Source organism: Guillardia theta (genome assembly GCF_000315625.1).
Source record: "Guillardia theta CCMP2712 unplaced genomic scaffold GUITHscaffold_93, whole genome shotgun sequence".
Taxonomy (NCBI): Eukaryota; class Cryptophyceae; order Pyrenomonadales; family Geminigeraceae; genus Guillardia; species Guillardia theta.
In genome coordinates, this window is record NW_005434581.1 from 298,195 (window position 1) to 322,362 (window position 24,168).

At 54.2% G+C, this 24,168-nt stretch overlaps 8 protein-coding genes across 8 annotated transcripts; 3 read left to right on the forward strand and 5 right to left on the reverse strand.

Annotated features, from left to right (window-relative positions):
- Nucleotides 1–152: 152 nt before the first annotated feature.
- On the forward strand, nucleotides 153–1,746 carry GUITHDRAFT_144904 (hypothetical protein; the record flags this gene model as incomplete). The annotated part of the gene is made up of 4 exons (XM_005824559.1): nucleotides 153–343; nucleotides 453–649; nucleotides 892–1,004; nucleotides 1,468–1,746. 4 exons carry the CDS (start codon nucleotides 153–155, stop codon nucleotides 1,744–1,746), a joined length of 780 nt encoding a protein of 259 aa, XP_005824616.1.
- A 411-nt stretch (nucleotides 1,747–2,157) lies between these two features.
- Nucleotides 2,158–2,701, reverse strand: GUITHDRAFT_116274 (hypothetical protein; the record flags this gene model as incomplete). Its single annotated transcript, XM_005824560.1, has 2 exons — nucleotides 2,158–2,242; nucleotides 2,301–2,701. 2 exons carry the CDS (start codon nucleotides 2,699–2,701, stop codon nucleotides 2,158–2,160), a joined length of 486 nt encoding a protein of 161 aa, XP_005824617.1.
- A 602-nt stretch (nucleotides 2,702–3,303) lies between these two features.
- GUITHDRAFT_116275 (hypothetical protein) lies at nucleotides 3,304–4,868 on the reverse strand (the record flags this gene model as incomplete). The annotated part of the gene is made up of 4 exons (XM_005824561.1): nucleotides 3,304–3,307; nucleotides 3,363–3,413; nucleotides 3,522–3,597; nucleotides 3,650–4,868. 4 exons carry the CDS (start codon nucleotides 4,866–4,868, stop codon nucleotides 3,304–3,306), a joined length of 1,350 nt encoding a protein of 449 aa, XP_005824618.1.
- Nucleotides 4,869–7,906: 3,038 nt separating this feature from the next.
- Nucleotides 7,907–8,691, reverse strand: GUITHDRAFT_158581 (hypothetical protein; the record flags this gene model as incomplete). The annotated part of the gene is made up of 5 exons (XM_005824562.1): nucleotides 7,907–8,186; nucleotides 8,245–8,292; nucleotides 8,347–8,461; nucleotides 8,519–8,598; nucleotides 8,648–8,691. The coding sequence occupies 5 exons, from the start codon at nucleotides 8,689–8,691 to the stop codon at nucleotides 7,907–7,909; spliced, it is 567 nt and encodes a 188-aa protein (XP_005824619.1).
- A 1,262-nt stretch (nucleotides 8,692–9,953) lies between these two features.
- On the reverse strand, nucleotides 9,954–13,652 carry GUITHDRAFT_144906 (hypothetical protein; the record flags this gene model as incomplete). Its single annotated transcript, XM_005824563.1, has 14 exons — nucleotides 9,954–10,085; nucleotides 10,309–10,374; nucleotides 10,743–10,823; nucleotides 10,894–11,295; nucleotides 11,354–11,428; nucleotides 12,071–12,184; nucleotides 12,237–12,272; nucleotides 12,406–12,465; nucleotides 12,510–12,958; nucleotides 13,004–13,051; nucleotides 13,155–13,222; nucleotides 13,307–13,352; nucleotides 13,405–13,518; nucleotides 13,574–13,652. 14 exons carry the CDS (start codon nucleotides 13,650–13,652, stop codon nucleotides 9,954–9,956), a joined length of 1,770 nt encoding a protein of 589 aa, XP_005824620.1.
- A 2,891-nt stretch (nucleotides 13,653–16,543) lies between these two features.
- Nucleotides 16,544–19,046, forward strand: GUITHDRAFT_154940 (hypothetical protein). Its single transcript, XM_005824564.1, has 10 exons — nucleotides 16,544–16,892; nucleotides 16,938–17,105; nucleotides 17,163–17,282; nucleotides 17,330–17,489; nucleotides 17,676–17,821; nucleotides 17,865–17,942; nucleotides 17,984–18,042; nucleotides 18,094–18,133; nucleotides 18,191–18,225; nucleotides 18,689–19,046. Exons 5-10 carry the CDS (start codon nucleotides 17,680–17,682, stop codon nucleotides 18,968–18,970), a joined length of 636 nt encoding a protein of 211 aa, XP_005824621.1. The 5' UTR covers nucleotides 16,544–16,892; nucleotides 16,938–17,105; nucleotides 17,163–17,282; nucleotides 17,330–17,489; nucleotides 17,676–17,679; the 3' UTR covers nucleotides 18,971–19,046.
- An 81-nt stretch (nucleotides 19,047–19,127) lies between these two features.
- GUITHDRAFT_144908 (hypothetical protein) lies at nucleotides 19,128–20,872 on the reverse strand (the record flags this gene model as incomplete). The annotated part of the gene is made up of 5 exons (XM_005824565.1): nucleotides 19,128–19,217; nucleotides 19,265–19,320; nucleotides 19,480–19,801; nucleotides 19,909–20,411; nucleotides 20,821–20,872. 5 exons carry the CDS (start codon nucleotides 20,870–20,872, stop codon nucleotides 19,128–19,130), a joined length of 1,023 nt encoding a protein of 340 aa, XP_005824622.1.
- A 1,853-nt stretch (nucleotides 20,873–22,725) lies between these two features.
- GUITHDRAFT_154942 (hypothetical protein) lies at nucleotides 22,726–23,877 on the forward strand (the record flags this gene model as incomplete). Its single annotated transcript, XM_005824566.1, has 8 exons — nucleotides 22,726–22,780; nucleotides 22,849–22,916; nucleotides 22,970–23,034; nucleotides 23,078–23,152; nucleotides 23,209–23,283; nucleotides 23,339–23,506; nucleotides 23,583–23,636; nucleotides 23,773–23,877. Coding segments are annotated over 8 exons (653 nt in total), but the record flags the coding sequence as incomplete, so codon positions are not given.
- Between the last annotated feature and the right edge of the window lie 291 nt (nucleotides 23,878–24,168).

Below are 24,168 nucleotides of genomic sequence, written 5' to 3' on the forward strand. Positions count from 1 at the left end.
GCTGTTGCTCATAGCCGTCGCCGTCTGCTTCCTGTGCCTTCTCCCAGCCCGTCGCGCTCGGGCGAGGAGCTTGAGTCTTCGCTTCAACGACGCGATCTCATTCTGCTCTGCTGCCAAGCTTGTCGCCAGTGCTGTCTCGAGGACGAGCGAAGATGCTCCCTTCCCTCCTCCTGCTGCTGCTGCTCCCACTGCCCCTCCTGTTCCTCCCCCTGCCTTCCCTCTGCTCTCCGTCCTTGTCTGTGCAGCTCCTGACCCCGTGTCAGAAAAGCACCACCACCACCACCACCACCACCACCAGCACCACCACCTCTACCAGCAGCACCAGCAGCAGTACCTGTCTGAGGTGGGGGATGCAGGGAGGAAACCAGGCGAGACATCTGCTGCTGTTGGAGCAGCTCAGAAACGCTCAACGGGGGAGGAGCAGACCTTAGCCTCCTCTAGCCTCCGCTCAGTCTGCTGGATGAAATCCTCCTGCATGACCTGCTCGGGTTGTCACTGCTCGCATGCTCGCAAGCTCCTTGCAACGAGCTGCGACGCTACACAGCACGCGGCATGCAAAGACCGAGGGAGAACAATCGCAAGTGCTCGATCCATTCGCAGCGATCACAAGGCACAGAGGATGATTTGGGAAAGGACAGGAAGGACGGAGGTAGAGAAAGGACGGGAGGGAGGGAGGGAGGGAGGGAGGGGGAGGGAGGGTGAAAGGGGGGGGGCAACGGGAGGGAGGGGAGGAAGTCGAGGAGTGGAGGCAGGGGAGGCAGGGGATGGGAACGAGGCACAACGAGAAAGGGTTGATAGCTGTCGACATCACCTCCTTTGCCTGCAGGGAGTTCAATCTGTTCCGAGTCTGCTGGGTCTGCTGCTGTACACTCTGGCGATGAACAACACCAGCATCACACACCCGGATCCAAGGCGTCAGCATCATAAACCTGCAAGACACCCCGCGGATCTGTCTTGACTGCTGTCTTGACTGTCTTCCATGGAACAAGTTTGTTTCCGACCCGGTAAGTTGTGTAATGCTTCGGGGGCGGCCTTGCCTTTGGGAGGCAGTCGTCAAGTTTCACGGCCTGCGGTAGATGGATGAGGGAGAGGCAAGAGAAGGGCGAGAGGAGACCTGAGTCGCACAGAGATCAGCATTCTCAGCAAGAGCAACATCGTCGTTGTTGAACGAGTCCTTCTCGCCCCCATACAGCAGGGTGGAGGAAAGCAAGACGCAGCATGCAGCGAAGACGCTGAGCGGGATCAAGAGCTTTCCTCCGGCCATGGAGTTGGGATGATGTCAAGAACTCTTCACTTCACTTCTTTCCCTCTCGTTGACCAACAAGTCCATCCTCCCCATGGGCTTGAGATTGGTTCCGATGCCTGCAAACATCACTGAGGTATTGAAGGAAGAGGGCATCACGAGAGGATCGGCAGACAAGGAGGGAGGATGAAACATGGCGCTACATCTACTACATCTACACCTAGTCGAACTACATCTACATCTACTTCTACTACATCTACATCTACTCGAGCTGTATCTACTTCTACTACATCTACATCTACATCTACATCTACTCGAGCTGTATCTACTTCTACTACATCTACATCTACATCTACTCGAGCTGTATCTACTTCTACTACATCTACATCTACATCTACTCGAGCTGCATCTACATCTCCTTCCCCTCTCTGCTGCATCCTCTGTCGTCGCTTCTCGCCATCTTTCACCCTGCACTGCCTTCCCTACCCCTCAAGCCTCCATGACTCATCGCCTGCTCCTCATCCCCCCACATGCCGTCACTGCGGCCGGCCAGCTGGCGGCCGGCCGCCGGCTGGGCCGCCGGCGCCGCGCCGGGCTTCCGAGGCCCGTACGGTCCGTCGGAACTCAGTTCGTGACCGTGACCGGGCCGTGACTGGGAGTCACGCCGGGCGGCCCGGCCGGCCGGCCGCACTCGAACTTCGAAGTTGGCCAGTTGGCCTGTTGTCAGTACAAATCATGACGAGTGCAAGACTGCCGACTCGAGTCAGTCACTGAGTACAACTTGAATAACGGTACAGGCTGGAGTACGCAGCGGCTTCGCAGTTTATGATACATAGCCGCATAATAAGTTACAGTGGCACTGACTTGCTAGTTAGTTTCAAGTCACAGGCTTACAGTCTACTAGTGCATGACGGTCAATCGCTGCTCTCCATGTCAACGTCTGAATGAAGTGGAGAATGAGTCTGTTGGGTCGTTGAAGCGGCATCAATCCTTCTTCCCCTATACAACACAAAGTCAGTCACTGTCCATTGCAATGTAACATGTCCGTGACACGCACCGCCGTACACCTTCGTTGGCAATATCGTTCCTCTTCCTCTTGTTCTTTCGACCTGTATTGCTCCGACATAACCTTTTGTACATAGTCGTGTATGAAAGCTCAGTGAATCTTTCTCTCTGTTTTTTCCATGCATTCGGTCCATACTTTTCCTTGACAAGTTCAACGTAACCATGATTGAAGCACTCTGAATAGTTCTCATGGTTGATCCCAATATCAGTACTCAAATTTGCAAGTCTTCTGCCCATTCCCTCGATGGCCAACATGACTGCTTTGGCTTTGCAAAGATTCTTCTTCATGTTGGAACACACTAGATCTGTTCCTTCCAACCGTTTGAGTGGACCAATACGCTTCCATTCTCCATCGATCTTCTCCTCTTGCCCTAGGTGCCATTTCTGCCACATACTTTTGCACGGCGTTTTCTGAGGGAAAATAAAACCTTGAGGTACAGGATGTTCCATTCCCCCCCATGTAAACGTTTCGCCTTCAATCAGTATGCCTGTCCTGTCGTTAATAATTGGCAGTTCCCCTCCACCCCCTCTCCCTGTCAGTTCCTGAGGACCATGCATCCTTCTCGACGTCTGAAGTCCTTGCGTGATTTCACTGAATCTTCTATTCATCATGGTTTTCATATCCTCCCGCAGCTTTTCCAAACCTCTATGAGCTAGTGGAATGGCTCCGTTCACCTCAAAGTTTCTAATGATTAACTGGTAAATGTCTTGCGGTAGCGAAGTTGAAACACTCATCACTGTATCCTGCAACAGCTTTGTTCCCTGTTCTTGACTCTCTCGCAGCTTTCTGATTTCAGCCACATTCATCACGTGCATCGGAACTCCAGTGCAGGTCATACCGCATTCTTCGCATTCCCCGCGACAAAAGCTGATATGATGCTCTTTCAACTCTTGTAAAAATTGCATTGTTCTTGAGCCTTTTACTGCAAAAACAGGTGAACCCCATAGGAAGTGGTGACTTGGAAACATGTCTTTGAGACGGTCCAAATGGTACACTATCTGCGCAAGGAACATTGGTAAACATCTCTTGTAGCTGTCCGGGAACGTGTCGTACCCATCAATGAACTTGTGCATACCAATATCGTAGATTCTTGCCAGACCTTCCCTGGTGAAATGAGGAGGTAAAACATCGAAATTCTCGCTCTTTGTGTTGTTCCCTGCTAGAATACGCCCACAGTATTGATCATTGCCTGGTTCCACTGTTCCAATGCACCTGTCCTTGGAGTTACCTGGTCCTCCCGGAATGCCTAGTAGATGCGTCACGCTCCCCTTTCTGAAACTGTGCGAACCTGCACATTTAAAATCTCAGTCTCAAGATTTCACTCCCAGGCTAGCACTTACCAACGTCCCTCCATACTTCCTCCTGCATGCCCTCTGTGGACAATACTCTTCTCAAGACTTGACCAAACCTCTGCTTCTGGTCGTTTCCCAGAAAAAATTTGGTGTGACATGTCCTCATTCTGGTTTGGGAAAACGCATACAAAGCAATGGCCAGGATAGGACAAGACATAGGTTTGTTGGGTGCTGCAAATATGTGCCTTGTTCTCGGAGAAAAAATGTCGGCGTCAACACCCCCTTGGTCCATCTTGGTCTTCAATATCGTCAGCTTCAAGCAGTCGTTCTCCCAATCAAAGTGTTCCAGATGTAGAATGTCTAATATTTCGCTTGTACAGCAACAGTTCCACATGATCGTGGTAGCAGCAAATCCGAACAAGCTTGTTGATCCTATCTCTCGTGCCATAGTATCTGAACGTATCTGGGTCATCTTTTCACAAATAATTCCATACTCTCTCACTGCCAAGACACATTCGCCTTCTTTTGATTTCATCACTCCCGTGGATTTCTTTTGAGTAACTACCCTTCCATAGCCTTTGATCAGTCGACTGAGCCGGTCGTTTAACGTACTACCCGATGGCATTCCAGTCGCGTCAAAAGCAACATTTCTGTCTCTGTAATATGCTTTCAAGGCACTCTTGTACCCCTTCAGTGCTCCTAACGACAGCGTTCTCTTGCTTGCCTGGTATCCTGAAATGTCCTCGTTATCATGCTCGTGTACGTTATGCGGATCATCCTCCTGCTTTTCCTGCTCTTCCTGATCTCCGTCTTCCTGATCTCCGTCTTCCTCATCTTCGTCTTCCTCATCTTCGTCTTCCTCATCTTCGTCTTCCTCATCTTCGTCTTCCTCATCTTCCTGCTCTCCCTCAGGCTCTTGACCTTCGTTATCATCTTCCTGATCTTCATCAGTTCCCGCTATCCCATCTCTACTCTTGGACGATCCTCTTCTCTTTCTAGATTTTGGTAAGTCAGTATTGGTGACAAGGTCTCCAAACAAACTCTTCAAATCTTTCCATGCCATTGGGAGTATCAATTCGCCGTTCTCGTCGACAGCCCTGGGATTCACTTTGAGTAAGAGACGCACGATCCTATTGATCTTGCATCGGTAAACTTTCTTTGTACTATCAGCGATGACTTTGTTCTCTATCAGGTCAAATGCCCTTTCTTGTCGTCGTCGTCGCTCCTCCGACATCATGACATGATTTGCTCTGATCAGGGGTTGCATTTTTCGTAGTTTTCGTTCTGGGGTGGTCGGTGGATCAAAGGGGTCCAACCCCTGTGATTCTCTGATGATAAAGGGGTTGGGGTACCGAAAGGGGGTAGGGTATACAAAAATGTTACTCAATGTCACTATGAGTCAGCCTACCTTCTTGAGAGTCAGCCAAAAATATATTGAAACTTCCATTTTCTCCGGCGGCCCGGGAGTCCGGTCACCTGGTGCCAGCCCGCCGCGGGCGGCCGGGCCCGGCCGCCGGTCAGGGCGGATCGGACTCGCTAGTGAGTCCCGGACTTCGGGACTCCGGAGCCCGGCGGGCCGGGATGGGCCGGAGTCCGATCCCGAGCCGTGGGCTCACGGCCGGACCGTAGGCTACAGTACGGCGTGCCAGGCATCTCGCAATACTCGGAATGTATCGTACTTCAAGTAAAGTCACTCATGGCAGACTCAGTCGATGACTTCACCGGCCCGCGTGGGCCGGACTCGGCGGCGCACTGCGCCGCGGCAGTGCGCACACGGTGGCACCGTCTCAGTGTGACACTGGCAAGCCATACCATTCGGTCGTCGGAGATCGGACTCAGCGGCGGCCGACACCTGAAAAAGCATCATGGCATGCAAAGATGACCAACAAAAGGGTAATGAAAGCCACGGCCCGGGTGATTGCAGAAAACTTCAAATGTGCAACTCCTTTTCCGAAGTTCTGCGACTCCGTGAACCGTTGAACAGACCGCCGAGCTTTCGAACTTGAAGCCAAGTTTCTCTCATACTACGTGACTTTGCGAAATAGACTTACACTGGCACAATTTGGGTGATCGTCAAATGAGGGGAAAAATGGGCTTCAGGCGATGCAGAGTCCTACGGGAATCAGCAGGACGAAGGGCAAGCAAAAAAAGACGAGTCGAAGAAAAGGATGATGGAATTGAACAGCTTCCTGGTGGCCATGGAGCAAACCGTGTAAAAGTGAGGGAATTGTTTGTCATGAAACTTGTGCAGTCTACATCAGAACTGATGTCATATTGAAAGGATTGAAGAACTGCTTATCGAAAGGATGCGGAGACTGATAGGGGTGAAAACGGTTCAGACGCCACTACCCAACAAATCACCCAGCGATGCCACCGTGAACCTGTTGTCTGCACAGAACATCGGTATATTGAACTTGAAAGTAAAAACTTGACAATTGGCTGAAACTGTTGTTTATAACTTGGAAGTTTTTAAGAACATCAGGAACTGTTGCTTTGTCGACAGGAAGTTGTTCATGAGAAATAAGCAGGGAATACAATACAAAAACAGGGCTCCTCCATAGCACGAGTTAACTAAACAACCATTCATCGATGCTCAGAACCAATGTCGGACAAGAAGGAGTTGATCCTAACTGGACAGACCAGCCACCCGTGGTCGTCAAAGGTTCCTTCACACTTGCTGTCCTCTTGACTTAACATGTTGTTTTGACAGCTTTGCAGATCCGATGGATGGGGGCTATCTTCCATGGAGCTAGAGTCTCTCTGTCCATCATGCGATTCGCTTGCCCTCTGTGTGCTGGGCTCGCTCTCTTCCTCAAGTGTTTCCGTCACATGCCTCCATGTTCGCCGGTTCCAGATATCGCGCACAGCTTTCGGGGTGATGCCATACTTGTTGGCGAGGATTCGGCTCTGCGAAGTAGGACACCATGTACTCTCTGCTGGGAAGAGGACGCGCACCTGAAAGATGTCACGGGCAATTCGATCGTCTATGCGAGCTCGTCGCTTGACCACCAGGCGCTCGGACGAGGAGGACATTCCAGGCGCGCGGCCGCTACAACTGACTGGAATCTCCAAACAATCTCCCCGTAGAAGTTCGCACAATATCTCGCAACGATTCGCTCTCTGGCTATAAAAAACACAACGTTTCGCCCTGCTACGACCTTGAGATAAAACAATCTTGTAAAGCTGTTTCCAAACTTCTTGCGAATTGTTTTCGAAAGATTTGAAATGTTACGTTTTGGATTCAACATATTTCACTGGGTGCAAGCACACGACCTTGTACACGGAAAAGACCTATCAGTTGCGACTAATCAACTTGGCAACATATAGCGAATCCGTAGTTGGTATTTCAAATTTTCTGCGAGAATTTGCAGTGATCGATTCATTCTTTCGGTCGAGGGGCGTAACTTCACCGTTTACTACCGTACTGCCAGGATAGTTCGAGACTCGGTCGGACGCCCGGCCGTTTCGCTGACGGTTATAACGGCGCGACCGTGACTGAGTCCTGGGGCCCGGCCGGGCCGCACCGTGACTGGCCGGGCAGTGAAAACGAGTCGCTCGGACTCTGAGTCCGGGAACCGGCCGCACCGCCGTGGCCGTGGCCGCGGCCAACTTTCACGCGGCCCGGGTGGCACCGTCCGACCGTACTGACCGGCCCCGGGCGACCCGGCGGCTTCCGAAGTTCGGCGAGGCAGTAGACTCCCGTAAGCATTTCAAGATTAATAAAATGCGAAATACTAGGCTAAGGGCCGTAGGCTACTCAGCGGCGTCCGAAGCCAAGTTTTCCAAGTTTACCAGTCGCAATACTCAGTTAAAATTGTCACAGTGAACAGTGGTGCTTGAAGCGAATTGTTACTGCGGCGGCACTGTGAGCTTGGCAACCTTCACTGTATGAACCGGGTGCGGCCAGGCACAAAGGTGAACGCCGTACGGTCCGGCGGATTGCAAGTTGTCCTGTTCGACTCGCGCACGGAGCTTCGAGCCTGGAAAACTTGAGCAGAGAAAGCCAGTGCGCTTCACAAGATAAAACTAACTCGCGATGAACTCGATCATAGAACTGAATGCATAAATGTCATCTTTGTTAGCGCAGTTCCGCTCGTCGCTTCCGAAGTTCTCTAATGAACTCGAATTCTCCGCTCGCAACTTAACGTCGATGAAGAACCTAGTATACACAACAGGAAGCTGTACATCTTGAATTGACATATCGGCAACAGCTCCGTCGGAATATTTACACCAGTGATGAACTGAAGTGCACAGTTAGGGAAAGGGTATCGAACCTAAGAGCATCATACCACTTGAGAAGAATGCCTAGTCCTCGTCCATTTTTCCAGCTGGTTCATCATCATCATCATTGTCATTTGAATCCATTCCACTATCCTCTTTGTCGTCGTCTTCTTCCTCTTCTTCCTCTTCTTCTTCATCTTCGAACCTGATGTCTGTGGCATACATCTGAACATACTCCTTGATCTTGCTCGCGTATTTCTCAGGATCTCGAATCATCAAGGCTGCAGCTTCGCCATTGAGAGGATCCGTGGGGTTGGGATACGTCAGGAGCTGAGGCAAAATACTTCGAAAACATTGATCAAATCTGCACCCGGTGTTATCAAGGTGCTTCGAAAATCTAACATAGAGTGAGCATACCAAACATCGGACTCCAAGATTGGTTGATGACATCTAGACAGACCGATCCAGACCTGTACAATACCATTCAAAGGAAGAAGACATCGAATGCAGGAAGTGAAACATACATCTCGTCGACATTGGGATGGTACATGCGGTTCACAAAGCCGATGCTCGGAGACTTGTACGGATAGTTCACAGGAAGCTCCACGTGAACTTTCCAGGTTCCTCCCTCATAAGGGGCTGTAAGCAAACACGAGGATGTCAGTCAGGGCATGTCTCGACGTAGCAGACTATCACTGTCTTTCGGCCCGTTGAACTTGACATTGAACTCAGACATGTTGTCCTTGACCATTTGCACTTCATGGTCGCTCATCATGCTGTAAAGGCATCTATCAGCATCACTCTTTCAATTTCAGGTGCAATTACAGCTTCATCAGATCCATTTCTCGTCGCTTGGATGGTGACGACATGACTGTTGCTGCCTAGTGCGGAAGTACACTCTGCATCACAACAGTCAGGCCTGAGCACAAGATAGAGCGAAAGAAGAAACTAGCTGTTCAAGTGACTTTAAATGATGAACATCAACAGGCATATCATGGTATCATGGTATCGTCAGGCCAAAAAGGATGCTCTCGGACAACACAGCAAAAAAAATGAAAAAATGGTTGCCATCATTTGCAGTTTCAGGCGCAGAAGGGAAGGATGAGCATGTAATCTAGACAGCGCGCTGATGAGACAGGGGCCAGATGATTTTCAGAACAAGTCCCATCAACGAAAATGCTTTGTGTAAAACAAAAGTATTGTTGCAGCCGGTTGAGTCGGATCTGCAACAAACTCTTCGTCTCAAGAACCTCGACCATGGAACAAGCACTGAGAAAAGGAGAATCCATGGCTTCACTCGCCCGTCCTCATCCTCCCGGTTGTCATCTCGCTATTCCTCCTCACTTCTGCCGACTCATCACAAATCCGAACAAACAATCCCCGAGTTGCAACAAACCGTCGCAACATGATTTTTACTTTGCTGTTCTCACCAACACACTCGTTTCATCGCTTTCTAGCCCTTACATATCCTCTCTCAACCTCATCTTCTACCATTCAACTCTATTTCTCTTTCATCTGAGGGTTTTTTTTTATCTTTTTTTCGTTTTTTTTTCTCACAAGCCCCTACGCGGCAAATCTGTTGATGTTGACCGTACTCCTTCCCCAACCCATTATATGATTTTAGTTAAATAGGATTCTGATACAAAAATATTTAGATAATTGTTCAAATGGTTATTTAATTTCCCTAAGAAATTTGATTGACTATTAAATATCAATAGTTTATTATAATAAATAGTACTAAAGAGTTTTAGCTGGCTGAGAAGGCTGGCATCCGCCCGGCCGCACTGTCACATTGCCATCAGCACTACGACCGGGTACTGATGCTCAAGTTGCCGGGCCCGGCAGCACTGAGCTGAGTGTCCCGCCGGCTGAGCCGCCGGCCCGACGGTTCAGTGAGGCCTGCGGCCCCCGGGCCGCCGAACTTCCGAGCCTAGACGCTACTTTGCTCTGAGTTGTCGCACAGGCCGCCCCGGCAGGCCATACGGCTCAGTTCAGTGCCGTGACGCAGTGGCACCGTGACTGAGGGCGGTCCCGAGCCTCGGACTCAGTCCGGCGGGGCTGGTGACCGAGTAGGCTGAAGGATGGATCATGATAAAAGTGAAGTGACAGTACCATACAGTGTACTGGCAAGTCAGACAAGAACGCCCTGAAAGGCGTGAAAGTTTTCCCCTCCCCCTCCTCTCTCCTCGTCCTCGCCCCCCTCCTCGATCGGCTGGTCGTTGCCTCCGTCCTCGTCTTGCCAGCGGGTGTCGGGACTTCCGACCTGACAGGCGACGATCAACGCACAAGCTCGACGACTGCAGGACATGCGACATGTGACAGTGAAAGGGAGCGAAGAGGAGGAGGACGAGGAGGACGAGGACGAGGAGGTGATGGTGGTGGACGGTACGAGGCGGGGGCAAAACGAACAGGATCAAGGAGGAGTGACGAGGAGGGGGTACGAAGAGGAAGAGGAGGAATAAGAGGAGCCAAGCTCCAGCACCTACCGATGGCTGGGTGTTGGGGCTGCCCATCTTCTCGACGAGAGGAACGAGCGCACGTACCAGTCGAGCCTAGAAGAGAATTCGTCAGACACCCCTCCTCGTCCTTGTCCTCGTCCTCGTCCTCGTCCTCTTCCTGCTCGTCCTCATCCTCGTCCTCTTCCCCCTCGTCCTCATCCTCCTCCTCCTCCTCTTCCTCCTCGTCCTCATCCTCGTCCTCGTCCTCCTCGTCCTCTTCGTCGTCCTCTTCGTCGTCCTCTTCGTCGTCCTCGTCCTCGTCCTTCCTCGTCCTCTTCCTCGTCGTCCTCGTCCTCGTCCTTCCCTCGTCCTCTTCCTCCTCCTTGTTCCTTCTCCTCGTTGTGTCCTCTTCTTTCCTCCTCCTCCTCCTCGTCCTCGTCCTCGTCCTCCCACCCCCCTCTCTGTTGCTGCTAGGCCGTCACCTGCTTCACGTCAAAGACGCTCGCTCGGTTTGGTGTCCAGTCCTCGTCACGCTGGGGAAGAGCAGGAGGAGCAGGAGGAGCCTGTTGATGAAGAGCAGAACAGGAACAGAAGGTGAGTTCATGAGCACACAGACATATCAACAACTTCTACCTCCTCCTCCTCCTGCTGCTGCTGCTGCTCCTGCTGCTGCTCCTGGTGCTCATCTTTTCTGCTCCTGCTCTCTTCAACTTGCTCGGCGGCAACGTCGTCAGATCTCCGGAGTTGCTTCTGCAGCCGATACAACTTGTCGTTGGTGGATTGCAGCTGGGCAGAGAGGTAGTCACAAAGTTCCCGCTGATGCTCGAGATCCTTGCGGAGGAGGGCGGAGGCTTCTTGGTCAAGAATCCTCTGAGATTGCAGATGACGTCTGGACGCTTCCCAGTCGTGCTTCTCCTGCTGCAGCAGCTGCAGCTGCTCTTCGACCTTGCAGAAGTCGTCGTGCAGCTGGTTGAAGCGAACGTCTTCCGTCTGCAGCTGCACTGAGGAGGAGGAGCGAGGGGGGGCGCGAAGACACTGGGAGGAGGACAAAGTTGTAAGAAACAACAAAAAGAGAGAGCAGAAGATAAAATACCTTACACGTAGCCCATACATGAAAGCAAAGCAACTTGCAAGCATTGTCTGACAGCAAACATCCCCTATAAACATTCTGCATGATGTATGTGGTGACCTCCAAGTATACAATCCAATATCTGAACGCCCTCCCCTCCTCCCGTCCTCGTATCCGCCCTACTGCCTTCCCCAGCGCTGCTCGCCGCCACCCCTCCTCCCTCGTCCTCTCCGCCCACGCCCCGAACGCCCTCCCCTCCTCCCGTCCTCGTATCCGCCCTACCGCCTTCCCCAGCGCTGCTCGCCGCCACCCCTCCTCCCTCGTCCTCTCCGCCCACGCCCCGAACGCCCTCCCCTCCTCCCGTCCTCGTATCCGCCCTACTGCCTTCCCCAGCGCTGCTCGCCGCCACCCCTCATCCCTCGTCCTCTTTGCCCAAATCTTGATTACGGTCTTGCTTGTTTTGCGTTTTAGGGTTTTCCAGTTTGATTTCAGGTCGTCCCTCCGTGTTTTTATCAGTTTTGTGTGATTTACCCATGATGTCACCAACATTAGTTTTGTTCTTGTTGTTTGTTTCGACAGAATGATTTCAGTCTTTCTTTTGCTTGTTCGGCTTTCATCACATTGTTGCGACCATATTGCCAGAATCCGTTTCTTGATTTTTCCCTCTTTGCGATGTTTCAACCTTTCGTTCTTCTGTTTTCTGTTCTTCTTGTCCTTTATACCCCGAATCCACAAACTCACCGCCTTGTCAAGGCATGATTGCTTCAATTTTGTCACCATCATCTCACTCATCTTTCTCATTCTGGTCCCCCGAACAATGCTGTCGGACTTCCCTTGGCGAACAGTCTTCTCTACCTGTACAACTCAAGCATCACGCAACCCACCTTGAACATGTTCAGCATCCCACCTGACTCCTGATCTTTGAGATGCTATCACCCGCAGCCTGCTCCAACGACTCAAACAGTGTATTCATCACAACCCTGACCTCTCTCCTCCCTGTCTCCTTCCTCTATCCTTCTTCTCTCCCTCCTCCCTCCCTCCACCCTCCCTCCTCCCTCCCTCCTCCTTCTCCTCACCCCCGACGGCGCTGCTGCCCTCGGAGTTCCTCGGAACTCCAACACAATCTCTGGAGGCGTCTGCTCAGACATGATCAGCAGCAGGGAACATACAGCACACCAACCTGGCAGCAAGCGTTCTTCTTGTAGGTCGCCCCAGTCTCCCTCGTGGCAGATTTCTGACTCGCCATCGTCCTCCGCCTTCCGACCTCAGCTCCTTGACATGAAGCAGTCAGCAACACGAGGAGTTTGACTTTGAACGCAAGGAGATTGACTTTGAGCACAAGGAGATTGACTTTGAAGACAAGGAGAACCCGAGGACTATTGGCTTTTGATACAAGGAGTTTGATTTTGAAGACAAGGAGTTTGACTTTGAAGACAAGGAGTTTGACTTTGAAGACAAGGAGAACCCGAGGACTATTGGCTTTTGATACAAGGAGTTTGACTTTGAAGACAAGGAGTTTGACTTGGGACACAAGGAGGTTGACTTTCACTTCACAACCTTCCTGTTTTGTCCATCTTGATTGAGTTTTCAGCTCTCGGCACAGTTCAGGCCTTATAAGGTCCGATGGCCCTGAAAACGCTTCAGACAAGGACGAGCGCAAGTCAGCAAGAGAACCTGTCATGTCCGGCCGGGCGAGGCGTGAGGTATCTCTGCTGAAGACATCTGCAAGGAGTTTGAATTCAGAGCACAACAAGTTCACATCTTCCCACGCCCTTGTACCACAACCCTCACGCAACAACGAGAGCAGTCTACTGTCTTGAAGTACCTCGTCCTCCTTCGTATCCTCTTGTGCTACTCTCTGCATCTCTGCTTGGCTGGGGCCCCGCTTGCAACCTGTTTGTCCGATGGCCGGCATCATCGCTGGTGAGGGGCAGCATGTTTTCAGGGCCCTTTTCCTGTGACCCTCTCCTCTCAAACCTGGCAACTCCAAAGGCTCTGAGAGCTGTCTTGGACGGGTCGATGTCTGCAGGAAGGCAAGTTGAGGAGGCGGGTCAAGCATGTCGCTTGCTTTCTACCTTCACCGTCGTCTTCGTCACCATCGTCGTCGCTGGACTGCGTCGCTACCATGCAACGGGCGGTCAGCCTGTCAGCGCCTCGCCCATGGCGTGGGACGCAGATCAACTCGTCGTCTGTTCACAACAGCAGCATCAGGTCCAACCATGCACTTCACAAGTCAGCGCCCACCTCCATCCATGTGGTGATACACGATTCTCCTGCTCCCCGAGGCTTCCGAGTAGGGGAACAGCTTGCCGATGTTGAACATGGTGCGGGGCCCAGCCCTTGAGGCACTGTTGACACCCTTGCAACTTTCTGTCCTTTGTGTCCTCCTCTTCTACCACATTTTACTCAGTGTTGACGTGTACTTTCGTCTGTGATGCACTCTGATAGTGGGCCCTCAGTAAGTCCCCAGACAGGCTCTTCAAGAGCCCAGGCTGACCGTCTGTGAGCTGGCAGGAACAGGCTGACACAAGTCTCAGGCTAGGAGCCTGAGCCTGACTCCCGCCGCCTGCCGTCCCTGGGCTTGCCGCAGTGCCATAACGTTTCAAGTTTGTCTAGCGCGCTCTATATGCGGTCAATTGACTCGGGGTGTTGATCGCCGGGTCACCTCTCAGTCACTTATCGTGAGACCGGCGGTAAGTTCCCGGCGGTCGGCTGCGGCCCGCCGACCGTACCGTAGTACCGTGAGAGTCCCATTGCCACGGTGCCACGGACCGCCGGAGTACGGTGCCAGGCCGCTCAGGGCCCTGCGGAGGCCCCGGCGCCCAGCGGACTCGGGACTGATCAACTTGTACCTGCGGCAACCGTGACGGCGGGCGGCGTCGTACCGTACCTGTACGGTCGGACTTCGGCGAGCAATCGCCTCCGACTCTGAGCTCCGAGGCTCCCGGGGGCCCCGGAGTCCGAGCCTCGGAGTCCGAGTCCCGGCCCCCCCCGGGCCCGGTCACGGTACTAGTACTAGGCTAGCCTGGCCCTACTGACGGAGTGAAACTTTACGGTAGTACCGTACTACGGTACTCTGTCACAGTGCCAGACAGTGATTCCGCCGGCGCCGCGCCCGGCCGCCGAGCCCAGGCTGTCGGCCCTGCCCCCGCGGAGCCCGCAGTCACCGGGGCGGGCTGAGTCCGGCGCCGCGAGTCACAGTACTGTCCCGGATCTCGCAACGGACCGCCCGGGCCGCCTGTTGCCGCTGAGCGGCCGGTCCGCGTGTCCGTCGGATCGGACGGGCCCGGCGGGCGGGTGCCCGGCCGGTCAGCCAACATTCTGGATACTGTTCTAGACCGTGGCACCACTCGCCAGTGGTAGCGTTGTAATTGTTTAATTAATATTGAGTAAAGAAGTGAGTAGTCACGGTGTACTTAGTTCGATTACGGTACCCATAGACCGTGCCACCCCTATCTTGACGCAATGAAATAGGGGTGGGGTGGTTGGAAGTGAAATGGGGTGGCCCGTGGTGCCCGACGAACTGTAGCGGGCCTATCTGCTGTAATTGACTAAAAGTTCTAGTAGGGAGTCAAATGGTGGTTGGGGGTAGGGGGTGGACCCTCGTGCGCCTCATACTGTCCCATGGCAAAGGGTGGTACCATGTACGGTGGTACCCGGGCCAGGGAGTAGTACCGGTGTTTGAAATATTTATGTCAAGTACAATTGGAGTTGGGGGTGATGGGGGGGGTTGACATGCCGGGGTGGGGTGGATCGGATATCAGGGTGATTTCTGGGTAGGGGTAGTCACTGAGTGGGGATGGGGTAGCAAGGTACTGAGGGTGGGGTGGGGGTTTGTTTCAAGTGTGCATTGGCAGGAGGGGTGGGAAAGCTAAGCCTGATCCTGCCATGGCAAAGAGCGATGATGACAGGAGAGCAGAGGAGCGAAGAGAGGAGAGAGGGGAGGGGAGGGGAGAGTACAAGACAGGACAGAACATGAGAGAGGAGAAGAGAGGCGAGAGAGGAGAGGACAGAGAGGAGAGGACAGGAGAATGGAGAGGTTAGGAAAGAGGGAATAAAAGACGAGAGGAGGGAATGAGGAAGGGCGAGAAGGGCAGGAGGAGGTGGCAGAAGAGGGGGAAAGCATCAGAGGAGAAGCAATAAGATTGGAGCATGACTTGAGGAGGAGGCAATCAGATTGAAGTAGGAAGGAAGCGACAGGGGAAGGGGATGGGAGGGAAAGAGGGCAAGAGGGAATTGACAAGTGAGAAAGCGTCAGACTAGGAGAAGAGAAAGCTTTCGAAAAGAAGTATTTGACAATCAGAGACGGTGCCATGAACCCTCAACGATGAGAATGACTGCGTTCACTGTATTGTTTGTTGAAGAAGCTATTCCCTTCAACCGTGGAATCCCTGACCTTGACTCCGGTAGATGTCACCATGCAAGACAAGAAATGATCTTGAGGGGTCGCTGTGATCCCTGAATGACGGCCATGAGCGCGGTACCACAGATGCAGCAGGAGAAGCTGGATGCTAGTTGCCGTGACATGATGCTGATCCTGGAGGACGTGGTGCAGTTGTTCAAGTTGTTGCAGGGGAAGTCAAGCTCGTGCTCGTTTGTGAGCCTCTGCTCAGAAACCTTCACCAAGGTAGCCATGCTGCACCTGTGCGAGCCGGCGGATGCCAAGGGACACGCCTCCGACACTCTCCTCTCGTTCCTCACCAACGACATCGCGCACTTGCTCGCAGCCTCGTCTGACCCGCCCGCCGTTAGTGAAGGGCCTGAAGGCGAGGGGAGGGAGGAAGAAAGGGAGGAAGAGGAAGAGGAAGAGGCGGGGGATGAAGAAAATGAGAGAGAGGAGGACGAGGACGAGGACGAGGACGAGGACGAGGACGAGGAGGAAGACGAGGGAGAGGAGGACGAGGAGGAGGACGAGGACGAGGACGAGGACGAGGAGGAAGAGGAGGAGGAAGAGGAAGAGGAAGAGGAAGAGGAGGGCAAGGATGGAATCGTAGAGAAAGAGAGCTCTCTGGTTCAGGGCGAGACGTGTATGAAGAAAAAGCAGACCCAATTGAAAGGCCAACAGGAGACCGTCCAGAAGGAGGAGGAGAACGAGGATGAAGATGACGATGACGATGACGACGATGAAGACGAAGACGGGGGCGAGGAGGTCGACGAGGACGAGGAGGAGGAGGAGGAGGAGGATGACGAGGAGGAGGATGACGAGGAGGAGGAGTTGGAGGAGGATGAAGGGAAGGGAAGGAAAAAAGCAGTTGAAGGGGACAACAGCACGAGGCTGGACCAGCAAGGAGATGAAGGTGACCATGAGCTGGAGAATGAAAACACTCTGAGGGCAGCGACGGCTGCGGCGGAGGCAGCCAAGATGAGCATGGCGTTGATCGAGGAGTGCAACAAGGAGTTCACAGAGCTGCAGAAGCGCATGGAGAGCCTGGAGCAAGAGCTGGCGCAGAAGAACGAGCTGCTAGCAAGGCAGCAGGAGGAGATGATTCAGAAGAACAATGAACTTGCTAGACTGCGAGACAACAGCTCCTTCCACTTCGCTCGCACCCCGAGCAACAACCAGGTTGATGATCTATTTGGTGGAACACTGGGACTGAGTCAACTTCAGTCCAGCCCCTCGGCAAAGTCCAGACTTGCTCTCAACACCGCCATCGAAGTCGCTCTTGTGCTTGTCCCCCTTCTCCCCTCGTCACGATCCCGTTGCAGGTCATCCCGTCCTCGGAGCTCAACCTCACTTTCCTGCCAGAGAACCTTCTTGGCACAGGAACGTACTCAGGTGGGCTGGTTGTGACGTCCACAGCTCCGCCCCTGCTGATTCCGCGTCCGACCGCAGAGGTGTACAAGTCAACAAGGCAGGTGGCAATCAAGGCGTTCAAGGGAAGGTTCAGCCCGCAGAGATTCAGAGACTTCAAGCATGAGGCTGAGATGCTGCACCTGGTTCAGGGTGTCCCTGGTGAGACCACAGCTGGTTCCCTGCTGCCATCTCAGCTCCTCCTCCAGGGATCTGCAGGCTGCATGGGATCTGCATCGACTCGCTCCCCAACCTCTACCTCGTTACCGAAGTCATCCAGGGAGTCACCCTGGAGAGCTTGCTCGAGCAGTACTCCACCGTCGGCCTACCCTTTCTCCGCTCCCTGCATATCTCACGCAATATCGCGAGGTAACCCTCTTCTCCCTCTTCTCCCTCTTCTCCCTCTTCTCCCTCTTCTCCCTCTTCTCCCTCTTCTCCCTCTTCTCCCTCTTCTCCCTCTTCTCCCTCTTCTCCCTCTTCTCCCTCTTCTCCCTCTTCTCTCTCTGCTTCCTGGCTTCCTCGTGTGCCCTCTCTCCTCACCCGCCATGCTCGCAGCACGATGCAGCAGGTGCACAGCAAAGGTCTGATCCATCGCGACCTCAAGCCGAGCAACTGCATCATCCTCGACACCAGCCCGCCCTCCGTGAAGCTCGTGGACTTCGGGCTGGCCTGCACCGTTCACGGCGAGTACATGACAGCAGGTTCACATACCTGCCTCTCGCCTGCCTCATAGCGTCTCTCCAGAGGAGCAGGACGGAGCCGGCACGCCAGCCTACCAGGCGCCTGAAGTGCTCAAGAAGGAGGCGTGCGGCCTCCCCTCCGGTCTTCCGACGGCCCTGTAGGCTCCGCTGACGATGCAGCAGACGTCTACTCGTTCGGCATCATCGTGTGGGAGCTGCTCAGTGGTCGGATCCCCTACGAGGTGAGGCTGGTGACGTGGCGCTGGAGGAGAGGTTGACAGGCGAGACCTCAGGGGATCAGCCTGGAGGAGATGAAGTCTGCTGTCATCGCAGGTCCCGCAAGCCTCCTGCCCCTCCTCCTTGTCCTCCCTGGGTGATCTTGTTGAGCAGGGAAACGCCTGCCTGTCAGACCCACGTGGAACAGGGTGAGTGCAAGGAGAGCGATGCTGCCGCGAGGGAAGAGAAGGAGCAGGGAGCAGGGAGCAGGGAGCAGGGAGCAGGGAGTGGGGAGCAGGGAGCAGGGAGCAGGGAGCAGGGAGCAGGGAGCAGGGAGCAGGGAGCAGGGAGCAGGGAGCCGAGACCAGGGAGCAGGGAGCAGGGACCCCCCCCCCAGGGAGCAGGGAGCAAGGAGCAAGGAGCAGGGAGCAAGGAGCAGGGACAGGGAGCAGGGAGCGGGAGCAGGGAGCGGGGAGCAGGGAGCAGGAGCAGGGAGCAGGGAGCAGGGAGCAGGGAGCAGGGAGCAGGGAGCAGGGAGCAGGGAGCAGGGAGCAGGGAGCAGGGAGCAGGGAGCAGGGAGCAGGGAGCAGGGAGCAGGGAGCAGGGAGCAGGGAGCAGGGAGCAGGGAGCAGGGAGCAGGAGGAGGGTATAGCGTTGACTTCAAAATCCCAGGACTTGGTGATGATGATGATTTCCTGTTGGGAACCAGAAGGTCAGCGGAGACCGACGTTCTCTGCTCTCATAGCAAGGATCTCAGCGCTGATCGCTGAAGTTGTCAGTCCCATGCTGCTCTGGTGGATGCAACCTGACTTGCTGGCAGGAACGAGCATCGGGGCGAACGCCGTCAACTGGTCGAGCTTGATGGATGCCTTGGTTCCTATGACGATCATGGCAGGACACGTAGGGAGCACAACGAATGGCGGCGGGGTTTTGGGCAACATGGAGGAACTGTGAGGAGGAGGCAGGAAGAAAGATCGAAGATATGAACCGTGTGGTTGATTTGTAAATAGATATTCATTTGCAGATTTAACATGTTACAAGTTCCAGGGGCGAACGTAACTCATGGGGTTTAGCAAAAAATAAGACATAAGGAGCGGGTGGCCCAGGATCCTTAGAAGGTATAGCGAGCAGCGTCGCTGTACTGGCAGCCTGAGCGCTGGATCACGACTCCGGCGGTGTAGTGACCGCACTTGACCGAGTCCTGCCAAGGGTGTCAAAGTTGTCAAACGCTGAGCATGTCAGAATCACCTCAATGGACTTTCCGAGCATCAGCCCAGCAAAGAAGCCACCGCAGAAGGCGTCTCCTGTGAGGTAAGTGAGGGGCGGTCGATTGTGAGGGAAGACGAAGGAGGGCGAGGGGGAAGGCGAGGAGAGGAGGAGGAACGAGAGAGAAGGAGCATGGCGTAGAGAAGGAAGAGGAGGAGAGGAAAACAGGCAGGAGAAAGGAGGGCAGAAGCTCTTACCAGCTCCGTTGGTGTCGACGACTTTGTCCACCTTGGTGACGGGGTACTCAGTCGCTCCCTCGGGAGTAGCGACGATGGTGCACTCAGAGCCCTGGGTGATGACAACCATGCGGGGCTTGGAGGAGTTCTTCTTGGGCAACTTGGCAGCCTCGATCGCGATCTCCTTGACGGAGGTGGCGCTGAAGCCGAAGGCCTTGCCCATGGCGGCAGCCTCGGACTCGTTGCCGACGACGATGTCGAGGTACTCCCATGCCTCCTTGAAGGCGTTGAAGAAGGGAGGAACCTCGAAGAGGAAGGGAGCAGAGGTGTTCATGATCATGGTCTGATCAAACAGCACAGTCAGGTTCAACTAGGAGGAGGAGAAGAGGAGGAGAAGAGGAGAAGAGAAGAGGAGGAGGAAGTGGTGGTGGTGGTGGAAGAGGATCGGACCTTGTTGTTGTCATGAGCGTGCTTGGCCACGTGCATGATGGAGTCGGCGGAGTGAGTGAGCACGAAGCCGGCGATGTAGTACATCTGAGCAGCGGCGATGGCGTCCTGTACGGGCTTGCTCTGCGTCCACGCGATGGTGTACTTCTCAGCAGCAGCCAGGTTGGCCATGAGCGAGCGCTCTCCTCCAGACACGAGCACAGCGCAGGTTCCCGTCGGAGTTCCCTCAGCCTCGTAGTAGAGGGTCGTGAGCCCATCAGCAGCTGCTGCCTCCTTGAGCTTCTCGCCAAACTTGTCCTTGCCGATGGAGCCAGCATACGTGACAGCTCCGGGCTGGTTGATCTGCCACTGGGCGACACGGGCGGTGTTCTGTGTGGCTCCACCAGCGATGTACTGCACCTTGTGGTTGTTCACGAGGTCGTCGAAGACTGGGATGTGCTTCTCCTCGCAGAGAATGGCGTTGTTAAGCTTGACCCCGTACTTGTCCAGGAAGGCCTGGTCGACATCTGGAGCAAGCATCAGCAGAGGCGGAGGTCGGGCTGCATCTAGAAATCTCCCTCTAACAGCACATCCTCTCTCTTGCTATCCTACTATGATAGACGGATTTTCTTCCGCTCCCACCCACCCTCCCCTCCCCTCCCACTTTCAGGATCTTCGGTTCCGTGACATCAATTCCAAGAGATCCCAAGGCATTGCGAGCTATCAATCGAACTATTTCGAAGCTCGTGGGATCTAGTGCGCCGTGCACCATCCTCCCTATCCCTCAACTCCTCTCCTTATTCGAGCATCTGCTTCAACTCGAAACTGGTCGCGCCCCGTTCGTCGTATCCTCAACTTGTTCGTCCTCCTCCTCCCATGTATCCCTCTTGTCCCCTTCCGACTCTCCTCTCATCCTCTCCTCTCCTCCTCCTCTACCTGCGGAGATGTCGAGGAGGGGGTTTCCGATACAGAAGAGTTTCTTCGCCATAGCGTCGCTACCTGAGCCTGCTCGGGTTTCCTTTTTCCCTAAGTCTCTTGAGACCACCCCCAACTCTTATATGTCAGTTCTAAATTTCTCCTTTGAAATATGTTATCAAATTTGAAAACTTTTCTATCTTATTGAAAAATAAAAGTATATTTGAATGTACCCTACCCCACAATTTCTACAGACTACCCCCCACGTGCAGCTCCACTAAAAATAACTTTTTCCTCGGTGTAAAGTCTGTGTTACATGGTGTGATCTCAATAACCCACCCCAAGTCCACCACAGTGGCGGAATGGTAGGGGTGGTGATGGCAGGCACTGAGTGGCCCGGCGGCCCGGCCCGGCCCGTGCCATGATAATCGAGCCCCGGGCCCGGCGTACGGGCCGCCGCCGTGAGTGGCAGGCGCCCGGTTGATGAACTTCCTAGTAGTGTTGTCCTCGTACTGATTTTAACTTAACTTTGAGTAAAACCTTGGGATCTTTGAACTTGGCAGCCCGATCATGGGGGGCTGAAGTCCCGGGGTCATGAGGCACCACCGGTCCTGAGGACTACAATTTTGTAGGGGAAATAGGGGGTGATATAGGCATACGGCTACCACAAGAGGGTGGTATCACCCGCACCTCCGACCTACAGTACCGGATGTACTAAAAGGTTTAGTCATCTCCGAGGCTTCGGACCCAGGGGCCCGTTACTCCTCGAGGTACCCCCGGAGTTACCGTACTGCCGGAAGTGAACATGGGTGGTATTATGACCCCCTATTCTTCCATCTGAACTATCTGAAATGATGGGGTCTGGGGTTGTCAATATTATGGATAGGGGGGTGGGGGTGGGGAAGGAGTACTGACGGTCGGGGTGGATGCCGCCTGAACCAGCGGGAGGAGAGGAGGGTCGGGCGAATGTTGGCATGGCGGCGGCGGGAGGAAGGAGGGAGAAGTGCAAGGAGAGGGAGGAGAGGAGGAGAGATGGAGGAAGGAGGAGGAAACGGTCGGGTTCGAAGAGAAGTGCTGGAGGAGAGGTTGGGTAAGGAGGGGAGTGAAGGGTCCGAGCCAGCTGGAATGAGGAGTTTTGTTTGCATGTAGAAGGCGATGAGAGGGAAGGAGAAGAGGAGGGGGGAGAGAAGAGGAGGGGAAATGAAGCATGTGTGAGAATCTGATGAAGTGCAATCAAAGGTGAGAGGAAGAATGAAAAGTTTAGGGTTGCCAGAGCTAGTGAAATGTTGGGATGAGGGGATGGTAGGAGAGGAGGGAGAGCAGGTTGGAAGATCATCACGAAACGACACTGAAAGTCTCACTGTCAGACGTGGCTTGACTTCTGATCCTTCACAGGCACATTCACTTCTCTATCTGCCATGCAAGCAGGGATAGGTGCGGACGGGGTTGCTGAGAAGGACACTGATTGGGCTGATTCAGGGATATACTTCAAGCACAGGGGAAATGGAAACTACTTCGTTGCCGACATCCTCCCTGGATCATCCGCAGCACAAGCCAGTCTGATCCGTAGGCTTGCATGGGAGGCGGCAACGGGTCGGTGACCACTTGTTCCAGGAATCAACGACGAGCTTCTGCAAATCGACGATTACACCATCAGCCCCAACACGACGCTGGAGGATGTATCCCAGCTCCTCCTGCTCCCCCAGCCGCTCTCTGACGCTGCTGGTCAGATTCGAACGAGGATCCTCGGGAATCCGGACACTACCGTCCGCCTTGTCTTCCGGCGTCAAGACCAAGAGCGGAACGACTATGAAGGCGGGAACGGAGATCTGTACTTCTATAACGTGGAGCTGGTCAGAAAGTTGGATCGGAAGCAGATGGGAGACGAAATGGACCCGCAAGACTCGGAGGTAGCAGCCAGGGTCAGGATGTACGAGGAAGAGATCATCAGGCTACGGCGGGAGCTGTTGATCTTGCAGCAGTATGTTGGATCTTGTTGCATCGGAGGCCTCCCGAGTCGGGGAGGGACTGACGTCTGCTGTGCTACAGAAAGACAGAGGAGAACCCTCGGAGCAAAGCCCTTGAGGCAGAGCTAAAGTCCAAAGTTGAAGACATGCGTGAGAGGAGGAGGTGGATAGCTCTTGATGGTCTCTTACCACCTGCTTGCAAGGTCGTTATGAGCAGATGCTGCTGCAGAGCCAGGAACACACGAGAATAGCAGAAGAGGAGGGGAAGGTGGCACGAACTTCCTGCTGGGCACGGAGCTGACGGCGTGCAGGATGTCCTCGACAAGCTCACCAGGCTCCAGCAGGACAACGAGCGACTGCAGGCCCGTGAGAAGGAGCGAGGGAGGGTGAGAAGGCCTGCTGGGGGGGGTCGAGAGGCTGACAGCTGGACTTGTGTTGGAAGGCGCTGGAGGAGCTGCAGCAGAAGAACAGCAGCCAGATGTCGATCCTGACGAGCTCGCGCCTTCAGCTGGAGCAGGCAAGGACGATTGCTTGTGCCCGGGGTCAGAGGATGGTCTGACAATGGAGCGCAGGCTGTGGCGAACGAGAGGCAGAAGCGAGCGAGTCTGGAGAAGGACCTTGGTTTCATCTATCAAGAGATCCAGAGGAGGCAGGCGGAGCTGTCCAAGAGGAGGGAGAGCAAGGCGAGATTGCTCGACGACCTGCGTCGGGGTCATCAGTCGCTGCAGGAGGTCCACAAGGTACTTCTCTGACGCTGCCTCCTCCTCCTCCTCCTCCTCCTCCTCCTCCTCCTCCTCCTCTGAGGTGCGCGTCAAGGTGCAGGAGGACCAGGTTGCGTCCCTTGCAGAGGTCATGTCTTCTCTGGACAAGGTGAGGGAGGGAGGAGAGGAAGACGAGGGAAGAGGAGGAGGATTACAGAAGGAGCGAGAAAGAGAGGGGAAGGGAAGGAGGAGAAGTAAAAAGGAGGAGGAGAGGAAGCTAAAGGAGGTTGTGACTGCTACGTCAGATCAACCTGGCAATCACTACCAAGATCGACTCGTTTATCAACTCGTCGTCGGTTAGGAGGTATGAAGTGTCGTCGAGAGAGGCTTACACTTGATCGGGCGGAGAGGAGGAGCAGGAGAAGAACAAACAAAAGTCTCGTCCCGATAGTTGAGAACAACAAGACGACGAGATGAGTTATAGATGATTTACATTCAAAACAAGATCAGAATCCCGTCAACTTCTCCTCCTGCCCCTCCTGCCCCTCCTGCGCTTGCCCCGTCCTGCTCTTTCTCCTCCACCTCCCCCCCCCTCCCTCGCCAGTTCCGATACCGTTGCTGAAGTTGGCTTTGCTTCACGACCTTGTCCCTCACTCTTTCACACCTTCAACGAGCTGAAGTTGTAGATGTCCGGGAGGTCA

Coding starts and splice junctions, on each gene's coding strand:
- GUITHDRAFT_154940 (XM_005824564.1), top strand. CDS start 17,680: ATGCAGCAGGTGCACAGCAAAGGTCTGATCCATCGCGACCTCAAGCCG. Junction 18,134..18,190: donor GAAGTCTGCTGTCATCGCAG/GTCCCGCAAGCC, acceptor CTTGTTGAGCAG/GGAAACGCCTGCCTGTCAGA. Junction 18,226..18,688: donor TCAGACCCACGTGGAACAGG/GTGAGTGCAAGG, acceptor TCAAAATCCCAG/GACTTGGTGATGATGATGAT.